Genomic DNA, 12,741 nt, shown 5'->3' with positions numbered 1-12,741 from the left:
TAAGAATATAAGGTGAAGAAACACTGAAACCATTGGAGCTCCTGCTTTTGCCTTCATTATACCAACATAAAGATCCAACAACTTTCATGATGGAGAAAAAAATAAAACGAAGAAAAGCAACAAGGGAAAACAACACATTTATTAAGAGGCATGAAAATGCATAAACTCATTTATAAATAAATGTAATATAATTTACCCAGTGAAAAAATAGCTAAAAATCCATGAGTAAACTGGATTTTATATTTGAAATGATTATATTTGATCTCCAATAATTTCCCCCTCCATCATGATTGAATAGTAGCAGCCATTTTACAACAACTTCAGAAAGCTGTTACCAACAATCATCATATTGGGGGAAATTTTTCAAGAATGCGCTTTAGAAATGAACCAGTGCAAACAAATTCAGATTACAAGGGATATAGTAAGACCTGGGGCTTATCTTCAGAAAAGTAGAAAATAAAAATCCCAAACACTTATTCATTAAGAAATGAAAAAGCAAACTACAGTTCGATCAGTGAAAAATAATACATGTGGATATTATAAAACATTTTTAACCAGTGACTGCAATAATTACTTGTATAAATGTTCATTCAAGTACTAATGTTTAATAAACATTCAAATTCTCATTAAAAGAAACAGAGAGCAGACACACTGGGACAATGCTTCTTTTGATTTAACAACAGTCTTGTCAACAGGAGGCAAGTGACCCTTAAAATATTATTGTTGTTTTTGTTTTTGTTTTGCCTGTAAATGATTTTTCAGTAGGTATTATTATCTGCAAAAACCAGAGGAACAGCTCACAACAGCTAATTAAGTCATTTCTAATAAGATAATTCTCAACGTTACAGAAACGAACATTTCTAAAACACAAGGTTAGCGCAAAAAAATAATAGGGCAGAATAAGTTTTCTTTGGCAAGAAATTGTTAATTTCCTACCAAATGTTGATTGGCTGCTGGACAGACACTATCAGAACACTTCTTTGGTATTTACCAAAGAGCTACTTAATACGCTGGAAGGAGTTCATAAACTACGTTACCATAATAGCAATGTAGAGCTTATGTCAAAGTCGCACTGAAATCAATGTCATTTGCTTGATTACTGTCGTTAATAAGTCTTCCTTCAAAAAGCTCTCTCCTAATTTTGGCCTGAGTCTCAGGCTTTAATAAAAGTTCCTTTATCTTTTTCACTTTGGACTTCAGACCCATCCTTTCTCGGCGCAAAGCTTCATTAAGTAAGTCTTGGATTCCGATAGGTTTCTTGCCTAAGAAAATAAAATTATATAATACATTTAACATACAAATGCCAATGACAAACATTAAATATGGCACACTGACTTATCAAAATAAGGTTAAAAAAAACCTTTAAAATGTCTACATTTTATAGAAAAGGTTGCATTTTGCCAAAAATATATAATTTACATGAAACATAATTTACCGTAAATAAAGATCACTGCATACCAACAGGACGCTTCGGACAAACATGAACTATCATAGACTAGTTGTACAGACGGTGATTTCAACATTATGTTAAACATAGCACTTGATAGCTGTGTGTGAGTTTTGGCCTCAGATAAAGTAGCCAAATGCCCTGCTAAGCAATATAAATGGCAGTATTCCATTGATGGCATGGCCTTTTCCATGGCCTTTAATTTGAGTCCAGGAGGCATAACCCAAAGTTCCCCCCTTTCTGTGCACAGCTGAGGGCAACTGAAACTTGGGCCATTCTTCTCTCATAAGTTATTTTCTTCTCCTAGTCCCAGCTCTCCATTTATCTTCTGTTGTGTTTCAGAAATGCAAACACATCAATCACGAAAGTATTAGGCAATCTCCATGGACTGGACAAGAGACACTCAAACTGCACATGGCAAGTCAGTCCTAGACTTCGCAGAGGGGAGCCGGAATGCTTTTCACAGAGCAGCGGGGGGCCTGTGTTCTGGCCTCATTTCCTGTTGTTATCACTATCATTGCCATTCCGGTCAGTCTCTTCGGTTTTCACAGAGCTCCCCTCCCCTGGCTTGTTTTTGTTCTGTGTTTCCTCCAGATACTGCTGGACAGCCTTGAGCACCGCGTTCTCCACCAGCCTCTTACTGAGCCTTACCAGTTCTGCATCATCAGGTTGCCCTCCGCTCTTTTCACCTACATTCCACAATAGAGAAGAGAGGTCACTGAGATCGCATCGCCATAGAAACTCGGCATGCAGGGGCCGGGTAGTTCAGTTAGTTAAAAAGAGTAAGTGTCCTTCAATCTCGTAAATTAGGTCTACAAATCCAAGAATAGTGGGTTGGCTTTTCGTTTGGTATTTGCAGAAGCAAAAGCCTGCCTATTCCCAAAGACTGTAGGCTGCAAGTGGTTATTAGTCCCAGTGTACAGATATTCTACCTAGTGATGCTGGCAATTTCCCATTCCTACATGGGATTTTTGTTCTACTCTCATCTAAGGCTAATTACTACTATTAAAGACCGAGTACCCACCACCTGGAGTCTTACACAAGTGAATTCACCAAAGGGATTTGTGTCTGCTTTTCCCTCTCTGATGCCAAATAGCCGTTAATGAAGATTTCCCTATCTTCTCATTACTTAGGATCACTAATTTTAAAATGCATGGCTTATCAGTCAGATGGTAATAAACTCAGTACTCTCATGAAAACAAAGGCAGTTGCTACTGCTAGGAGTTGGTTCGAAATAAACTTATAAGACTAATGTTCTTTTTAATCTCAGTGCTACTACTGCAATTTAAGAATAGGAAATTCTTCAAGGAAACTCTTCCCGTTAGGATTATGATGGTAAATTAGATGTTAATATTTTATGGCCATTTTGCTTCTCTGCTAGTGATGATCCAGGTTTAATTATGCCATCTTCCATTTTACTATAGAAGAGCTGATTCCCATCTAATCGCATGCTATACACTCCCCAGTCACTCTCTTCCTTATCTCCTTCAACAAGAAAGAAATTAAGAGTCTTCCCTGTCCATTCAACATCCCATCTCCTTGGAGCCATGGACCCAGGACAGCATGAGGGTTGGAGGCAAGAAAGTCATAGAAAAATGCACACGTTAAGATCGACTCAGTTTTGGAAGATCACCTATGGGCTTCAGAAGGTAAAAGTCAGATTTTGCATTTGCATCTTTGAGTCTGAGACAGGTAGACACAAAGGGTGTAAGCTGGAAGATGGACGTCATTTTTGATGCTCACACACAACACAGACTGAAGAACAAAAGCAGTTGTGCCAAGGGTGAGAGCTGATCCCCAGCCCTTCTTCTGAGCCCTACCACTTGTATGTCACATACTTCTTGGACCAGTTCTGCTCACCATCATTCCTACTGCTCCTATGACATCCTCAACAAAAAAGAGAACAAGACTGATTTAGTGAAGTTATAACCCTGGGAAGCCTTGGTAACTGCTTTCCCCTCAAACATGACATTACGGTATTCCAGACTCAAGACCCAAAGTCCAGAAAAGTCCAAAATATGTTTAGATGCTTTGACTCCAATAAATACATACAAGTTTCCCTCATGACCCACTTAATTACCCAGCCTTGTCAAGGTGCACTACACAATTTCTCCCTCTGTCAATGCAGCTGAATACTGGGTTGTTGGAAAAGTCATGACATTTTTTTTCTGTTTTTCTATGCAAAAATGTGGCATGACTCTTCCAACAACCCAGTGACATCTCTAGATTAATATTTCTAAAGGATCCCTTTCATTTTCCATCCTGCAGGGAAATTTACGCTTATCTTCTAAGGCTTTCTAAAATTTGCCTTTCCAGCCTGATGACCCACAGTACCACACCTCTATCTTCAATTTCTGACATTTCCTTAGGAGCCTCCATATCATTCCCTATTTCTAAATGGCTCTCCTTCTCTCACCAGTTAAGATTCTACCTATTCTATGAAGCCTTCACTGACTAATCCACTTAAAAGTGATGAGCCTTCCCTGGATTCTAAGTTACTTAACGGCGTGTATACTACATGGTCGATTAGTCATTCAACAAGCATGTACTGAAAACCAACTATATACCAGGAACTATTCCAGCCTTTGATGTCAGCAAAACAATAGCCCACTAGGTTTCCTTTCCAAATTATTTTACACATTATGAACATATGTATTAATGTATTATTCAACAGCTGCTGATTTAATATTTGCTTGCAGGGAAGAAAGTCTTAAGTACAGAAGCTATATCCCAGGTTTATCAGTCATCTCTTCCTCTGCTAACATATGATAGTTTATTAATCATAATAAGAGTTCAATAAATATTTATTAATCAAGTGAATTACTGACTGGAGTCTTTAAAGACAGTAGCAACATTTTAAAATGTTACCATCTTTCTGTAAGAATGGATACCATAGCCAGAAATTATAATTCAATATAAAATTTAAAACAAGACCCAGGGAGCAAGCAGATGGTGTAGTGGGTATGTTGCTGGATTTCATATGGTCACTCGCAGTTTGAATATGGGACCCTGTGGCTTGAAAATCACACTGAGTACATGTGCATGTGTGTCCAAGATCCCAGGAGGAGAATGGAAGGGAAGGGATTATAGCATGGCCATCCCGCCTGGGAGGTGATTCTTCACTTTCCTTCTCACTGTCCCTGTCTCTCTCTGGTGAGACCACATGCCCTATGGCAAAAACCTCTTAAAAACAAAACAAAACAAACAAAAACAAAAATAAAAACAACCAAAAAACAGACCCAGATCAGTTCTGTAGCCTAGTGGTAAAGGGAGCCAGATGGCTAAGTACCTCTTAAAATATAAAATTTCAAAACCATGTGTTTTTAAGTTTTATTTTGGATTCAGTAGCACAGTAAACAGAAAACTAATGATGGTTTATGTACAAAAGGTCAACCCCCAGAGTTTGTGGAGGCCACTAATGTATGTCCTTCTCAGCCATCCCTACCCTTTCCATTTTTAAATTGAGGAGTATAGGGAATGGAATGCAGCTAAGCCAACATCCTGGTCCACATATCCTATAGGAATCCCCAAACAAACTGGTTTAGGATGATTTCTATAACTTATACCCTCAAGACCACTCTTCAAAAAGTCATATCAAAGACAGAAGACATATTCAATACATTTCTATAAGCCGAACAGCCTATCCAAGAATCCTCCTGTTTCCACTTTCCTGATATCACACAACAGCCCCCTAGAGACTTTTCTCCTGTTCAGTCTGTAACATCAATTATTTAAGTCCATGTTATAATCCACTTCCCTATAAAATTTCTGCTTTAATGCTGTCATTTCTTATTTGAAATCTTGGAAAATACTGATGGTGATGTGACAGAACTCCTAGAATGTGTGCACTAAATAACAAGTGTGATATATGTACAAGTTTGAAATCCAGTTTTGGCATTTTCTATCTGCAAGCCTTGCCAACAAACTCTCCAAACATAAGTTAGATTATAGTGGGGATTATAATATACCATGGATTGATGTTAGAAAGATTAAAGATAGGGACCAGCAGATGGTGTGGTGGTTGAGGTGCTGGACTCCCACATGATCTACTCTGGTTCGAGTCTCAGGCCTGGTAGCTTGCTTTCTCACATCCCCCCACCCCAGAAAAAGATTAAAGATAATGTATAGAAAGTATTTAACATTGTTCCTGGAACATACTAGGCTCTCAAAATATAGTTATTTTACTAGTACATTGTAATTGTGAGTTATGGTTAAATCTGAGTTCCATTTGTTTTAAGAAGACTAATCCTAAAACCTTCAAGTACCAATCATCAATTTATTCAATACTTAGTATGTGTCACCACTAAGTATTTAAAAATGAATAAGATGTAGTTTCTGAACACACAAAAGTCAGTCCAGAAGGATGACCAATAAACAATGATGGCAAAACAATTAGTTAAGTACTATAATATAATAGAATATATTCAAGGTCTAGTGTGGGTGGGAAAGGACAGCAGGGCAAGTTTCACAGAGCAGATATTTCAGCTCGGTGAATGAGACTTTCCAAACATGGAGACAGGAATGAGGGGGAGCAGGGATATTTTCTAGACATAACTAAAGTGAGATATGGGCAAGGAAATATGAAAAAGCATAAAGGATTTGAGGAACTAGAAGTACTTCCATAATACTGGCATAAAGAGTTCAGAGAATCATAGAGGATGGGGGTAGACAGGGAGTAGCTAGGGGAAAAGAAGGTTAAAAATCAGGTAGGAAGAAAGAGCCTTATGTGCCATGCTTGGAGTCTGACTTCATCATTTTTAAGCATAATATATTCTAAGAATTCACTATCGATGCCATGTGGAATATGTATGAAGAATTAAGAGAAAGACAAAAATAAAGGTAATTTTTGCAACAGACAGAAGAAGAAACAATAAGGACTTGAACCATGGTGCCTACAGTAGAAAGTAAGGAACACATTACAGAGAGATGACTAATAAGAATACTAATCAGTGAGGCCAATTTGAATAGGGAAAAATGTTTAAAAAACAAAAAAGAAGAAGAGAGGGTAGTACAGAAAAGAATATGACAAAACAATGACCAAAAATGTTTGAAATTCAATTTAAAAACCCTGTAAGTCCTCAGATAGAAAAGCTCAAAGGATACTAAGAACAAGAAATGTTAAGAAAACCACACCAAGGGGGACCAGCAGTTGGTGTAATGGGTATGTTGCTGGACTCCCATGTAGTCAACCACAGTTCAAGTTCCAGATCCGGTAGCTTAAACTCATGCCAGGCATGTGTGCATGCAAGCCCAAGATCCTGAGAGGAGAATGGAGGAGAAGGGATTGTGGATGGCCATCCTCCCCCAGGGGGTGATTTCTCATTTTCTGTCTCTCTGTCTCTGTTGGTCTTTCTGGCGAGCACACAAGCCCTATAGCAAAATCCTCTCCCCTCTCAAAAAAAAAAAAAAAAAAAAAGAAAAAGAAAAAGAAAAAAGAAAACTACACCAAAGCACACCATAATCAAATATGCTGAAAATTAGTATTAAAAGAATATCTTCAAAGTAATCAAAGAAAAAAGGATGCATTAAATAAGGAGGAACAAAGACAAGAGTGGCAGCAGACTTACTCACTGGAAATGATGCAAAACAAAAGACAATGGTACAACACCTTAACTAAAAGGGAAAATGACAATATGAAACTCTTCACTGAAAAATGGTATCTTTCAAAATTGAGGATAAAAAAAGAGAGTTTTTCAAGCTACATATGCTGAGGGAATTTATCATCACCAACCATCACTAGAAGAAATGTTAAAGGAAAAATTTTGGTAGAAGGAAAACAATAACACATAGGAATGTAGAGCTACTCAGTGACAAAAAGAGAACTACAAACTGTAAATATATAGTTAAAAATAAATTTTTAATTTTTAAATTTAATTTTTAATTAAGTGAAAAGAGAAATAACTTTTTAAATGGTGTTTATAAAACATGTAGAAATAAAATGTATGGCAACAACAGCACACAGACTAGAAAGGAGGGAAATGAAAATAACTGCTATATAATTCTTCTACTAAACATGAAGTATCATAATATTTGAAGGCAGAGAACATATATTTTTAAATCCTACTGTAACTATTGAAGTAAATAAAAAGAGACATGGCAGGACCAGTAGATGGTGCAGTGGTTATGTTGCTGGACTCCCACATGGCCGACTACAATTCATGTCCCAAATCCAGAGCTTAAAACTCGCACCAGGCACTTGTATGTGCGTGCTCAAAATTCTGAGAGGAGAATGGAGAAGAAAGGATTGCAGCATGGCCATTCCCCCGTGAGGGGTGATTTCTCGCTTTCTGTCTCTAAGTTTCTCTCTGTCTCTCTGGCAAGTACACCCAACCTAAGGCAAAACTCCCTTAAAAAATAAAGGGACATAGAAAATAAGCCAACACTGTAGATCAAACTGAATCATAAAACTTAATACAAAATAAGGCAGCAACAAGGAGAAAAAAGAAAAAGCATAGATGGGACAAGTAGAATACAACTAACTAGCAAGGTGGGAGATTTAAATTCACTCATATTGGCGGCCAGCAGATGACATAGTGATTAAGGCAGCTAGATCCCACATAGCTGGCTACATGGTTCAAGTCCCAGACCTGGCAATTTGAGAAACACACTAGGTGTGTGTGTGTGTTTGTGTCCCAAATCCCTAGAGTACAATGGACTGTGGTGTGAACATCCCCTGGGGAGGGGTGCTTTCTTACTTTCTCTCTGTCTCTGTCTCTCTTCAACAAAAGCATGCACCCTATAGCAAAAAATTTAAATAAATAAATAAATAAATTCACTCATAATAATAATCACATGAAACACCAAAATGGTTCAAACACTCCAATTAAAAGTCAGAAATAATTAGTTGTATGAAAAACAAGAATTGTGCCAGTTGGTATCATGGTGGTTGAGGTGACTAGATGTACAGACTGGAAAAACAAACTGGGTGCCTGTGTATGTGTGTCCAAAATCTTGAAAGGAAAAATGGAGAAGGGATTGTAACGTGACTATCTCCCATTGAGGAGGGTGCCTTCTCTCTGTCTTTTTGGTGAGCACACACACCCTCTAGCAAAAAAAAAAAAAACTCACTTCAGATATACAAACGAAGACAGGTTAAAGGTAAAAAGAATAGAAAAAGATATACTATGCTAATGGTAATCAAAAGAAAGCTAGAAAACCAATATCCAACAAAGTACAGTAAAAAAAAGAGAATATTACCTGAGAAAGACATTATATATAATGTCTTATATTATTTTGTGTATGTGTATAAATATAAAGAGTATCATTTAATCAAGAGAATACAAAAATCATAATTTATATATATTATCATAATCCATTTTGCGTTGCTACAATAGAATACCACAGACCAGGTGATTTAAGAACAAGATTTTTGGACTGCTCCATGATAGCTGAGAACTAGTGCTTTCAAGGAATAAAAATGAAGATTTTCTGCTGGGAATTCTCCCTCCAGATCACATTCTCAAGTGGAGAGTCAGAAAGGCAAAAGAAAACTGACTGCTCCATGATAGCTGAGAACTAGCGCTTTCAGGGAATAAGAGAAATGAAGATTTTTGGTTGAGATTTCTCCCTCCAGATCCCATTCGGAAAGGTAGGGCTACCTATATCCTCCTCTCTGTCTCTCTATCTCTTTCTGTCCCTCTGTCTCTCTCTCTCTCCTTTTTCTTTTCTTTTCTTTTCTTTTTTTTTTTTTTTTACACTTTTTTAAGGTAAAGTATTCGTTTGGCTCTCAAAAATCTCTCTTTATCTTGCTAATAATCCCCTTCTCCCCTATCCCCTTCCATTTAGGAGAGGCAGAAGGCCAAAAGAAGACTGACCGCTCCATGATAGCTGAGAACTAGTGCGTAAGCGTGCCATGCAATTTTCACTTTTTGCTTTTCTTTTTTTTTAAAAAATACTTTTGTTGTTGTTGTTTTTATTCTTTTTGTTCTCCCTCCCTTTTTTTCCCTTCTCTTTCTCTGTCTTCCTATCCTTTTTCTTTTACCTTATCACTTTGCTGCTCAGCTTCCACACACTGAGTGTCCAGACAGGCCGACGTGAATAGTCAAACATCAAAATACTATTATAGTCAACATATTCCTCAATTTCCACTGAATGTGTTGCACAAAGGGAGAAAATCAGAATGGCAAAGAGATTGAAGATCACCTCATCCTGCACACCTCTGAATACTCAGAGTGAACTTTTAGAAATTAGGAAGAAAAGTATAACCCATTACATAACTAGAAATCACTGCAGAGGCACAAGAAATATGAGAAACCAAGAAAATACCTCTCCCCCAAGGGAAAAGAATAACTCCTCTTCACCCACAAACAGTACAATGGAACTCTCACAAATGTCTGATAAAGAATTTAGAATATTCATAGTACAAAGCAACAGAGATGCAAGAGAAGAGAGACAATGAACTCCAAAAGATGCAGGACAAAAGAGCTGACAAATTCCAGGAGGTGAGGAAGTTCTTGTATGATCTTAAAGATGAGATACACAGTATAAAAAAATTAAATGGAACTGTTACAAATGAAAGTTGTAATATAGGAAGTCAAATCCTCTCTTGAAAGTATTAAAAGCTAGATCATACAGAAAATCGAATCTCAAATGTAGAAGACAGAATCACTGGACTAGAAAAATCACCCTGAAGTCTGAACAAATAGCCCCCCAAATTAAAATAATAAGAGAAATTCTAGATACCAATAAATATCCAAACATCTGGATAATTGGTATCCCAGAAGGTGAAGAGACTCATAAGGGCATTGATAATCTGTTCCATGAAATCCTAGAAGAAAACTTTCCAAACCGAGAGAGGCATTCAAAGATCCAGACCCAAGAAATACAAAGGACACCAAACATAATCAACCCAAGAAGATCTTTTCCAAGACATATTATCTCCAGATTGACCAAAACCACAGACAAAGACAAGATACTAAGATTGGCAAGAGAGAAACATCAAGTTACCTACAAAGGATATCCTATCAGGCTAACAGCAGATCTCTTATTAAAAACAATGCAAGCAAAGAAAGAATGGGAAAACATAAAGTGCTGAGTGAAAAACAATTTCAACCAAGCATACTATACCCAGCAAGATTATCCTTCATATGGGAAGAGAAGACAAGAACATTCTCAGATAAACAAAACCTGAAAGAATTTATCAGTTCTCCAAGAAGTTTTGAAGGGAGTGCTATATCAGGAAAACTAAAGTCACACACATAGAAATAAGAGTTCAAAAACAACTAAGGAAATGGTCAGTTTAATGGTATGGACAAGTCCAGAGTTGAATGTTATCTTCCAAAATTTAAATGGAAACATTGGATCACAACAGAAGATAAAGTACAGGAGACTGAACTGGTAAAATAGAATTGTGTGACTTTTGGCCAAATCTTCTATGCGTTGTTTTCCAGAGTTATGGATTTTTGTCTCCTCTTGAGTTGTCCATGTACCTACTATTTGAACAGGTCCATGTACCTACTATTTGAACAGAATTGTAACCTGTTTCCTGGCTTTAAGTCTTAAGCAAAGTTCTCTTAACATTCTTTTATTTTGATTTATGAAAGCTAAAACTGCCTTTCTTGAAATTAAAAATAATATATTAAGAAATACCTATTTAATGATCACTGTAAGCTATATAGCCTCAGCTGGGTGCTACTTTAAAGTATTTTCATACTACTCACAGTTTCATGCCTCAAGTCAAATATCTGTTCACAGATATGTATATATCAGCTGAACTTACTATTGAAAGTAGTTAGATCAACTAAGATATTTTGTGAATCAATAAAACTTGGGGGGAAAAAAGTAATGGAAATCAACTGCAGATACCAGAGACAGTGTGGGAGGAGGGTGGGAAATGGCAGAGGGTGAGAAATGGGGATGTAAATATATATATATATATTGTATGCCGTGATAATGTTCAGTGATGAATGTTAAATACATTTTTAAAAAAAAAAAAGAAAGAAAGAATAAGATTTTTGTTCTTTGCAGTTCTAGAGGCTAGGAAGTCCAAGATCAAGGCTCTAGCATTTGGTCTGGTGAAGGCCTTCTTGATGCATCTTCACAGGGTGGAAGGCAGAAAGGCAAGCAAGAAACAAGTCCTTCCATCAAGAGAGGGGCCCTTGTGTCCCAATGGTCTCTTAAATGCTACACTCAATTTTAATCCACTGGCAACATCTAAATTTTGGAGCGGCCACATTCAAAATAGAGCATATGAAAGAGAAGTTCAAAAAGTTCATAGAAAAAATAGAATTAAAGCACAAGTTAATTTGAGTGCAAAAAAAAAAATTTTTTTTTTAGAGAGAGATTTTTGCTACAGGGTGCATGTGCTCAGCAGAGAGACAGAGTGTGACAGAGACATAAAGTGGGAAATCACCCCCAGGTGGAATGGGAATCTGCAACCCCTTTTCTTCCATTCTCCTCTAGGGATTTTGGGCACACCCACACACATACCCAGCGTGAGTTTTAAGCCACCGGGTCTGGGACTCAGACTGTGGTAGACTATGTGGGGGTTCATTATGCCATTTGCCGCTCCCCCTCAAAATTTTGAAATCCATGTATAGTTTATCCATAATATACATTTTCCATAAAAATTTTAAAGACCCCCTCATATGTACCTAATATGAAAGAGCTTCAAAGTACTTAATACAAAAACTGATGTAACTAAAAAGTTAACAGATAATCTACAATTATACTTTGGAAATTCAAGAGTAATAGATAAAGAGAGAGAAATTTAGTAAAAATAAAGACAGCAGAATATACAATTTTTTTGGTGTATAGAAAGCTTTTATCAAGAAAGAGCATATTGTGTGCCATAAAACAAGTCTTACTTAATACATTTCAAAGTACTGAACTTTTCTAATGCATATTTTTACATCACAAAGGAATCGAATAAGAAATCGGTAACAGAAAGATGCCTTGAAAATGCTCCAATTATTTAGAAATTAAACACACTTCTAAATTCATGGATCAAGGATGAAATCAGAAACAAAATTAGAAGGACTGGCCTATGGTCTAGTGGTTAAGGAAATCAGATCCCACATTGCTGACCACAGTTTGAATCCTGGTACCAGTGGATTGAAAAACACACTACACACGTGTGCCTGCATGCCCAAAGCCTTGACAATATAAACAAATGGAAAAGAGATTGTGGCATGATTATGCTCATTGGGAGGGTAATTTTTTCTTCTCTTCCTCTCTCTCTGTCTCTCTAGGGAACACTCATGTGCATTGGCAAAACTTTAAAAAATAATAAAATAGGGACCAGCCGTTAGCATAATGGCTATGTCGCTGGACTCCCACGTAGTCGACCGCGGCTC

The 12,741-nt window shown here is 37.0% G+C and overlaps 1 protein-coding gene across 2 annotated transcripts in view; it reads right to left on the bottom strand.

Annotated features, from left to right (window-relative positions):
* Positions 1-1,173: 1,173 nt before the first annotated feature.
* The window catches only part of AKAP7 (A-kinase anchoring protein 7), a 184,724-nt gene continuing 173,156 nt past the window's right edge, over positions 1,174-12,741 (bottom strand). Inside the window, exon 3 of one of the 2 annotated variants that reach the window (XM_027770232.1) lies at positions 1,174-2,136. In XM_027770232.1, coding sequence (XP_027626033.1) covers positions 1,940-2,136 — 197 coding nt within the window. In that variant the 3' untranslated portion in view covers positions 1,174-1,939. The remainder of the gene's footprint in view (positions 2,137-12,741) is intronic. The other variant, XM_027770231.1, reaches the window with a different exon arrangement.

The sequence above is a fragment of the Tupaia chinensis genome, unplaced genomic scaffold (assembly GCF_000334495.1).
Source record: "Tupaia chinensis unplaced genomic scaffold, TupChi_1.0 Scaffold000117_2, whole genome shotgun sequence".
Classification (NCBI taxonomy): Eukaryota; Metazoa; Chordata; class Mammalia; order Scandentia; family Tupaiidae; genus Tupaia; species Tupaia belangeri.
This window is presented reverse-complemented; position numbering and strand designations above follow the sequence as displayed.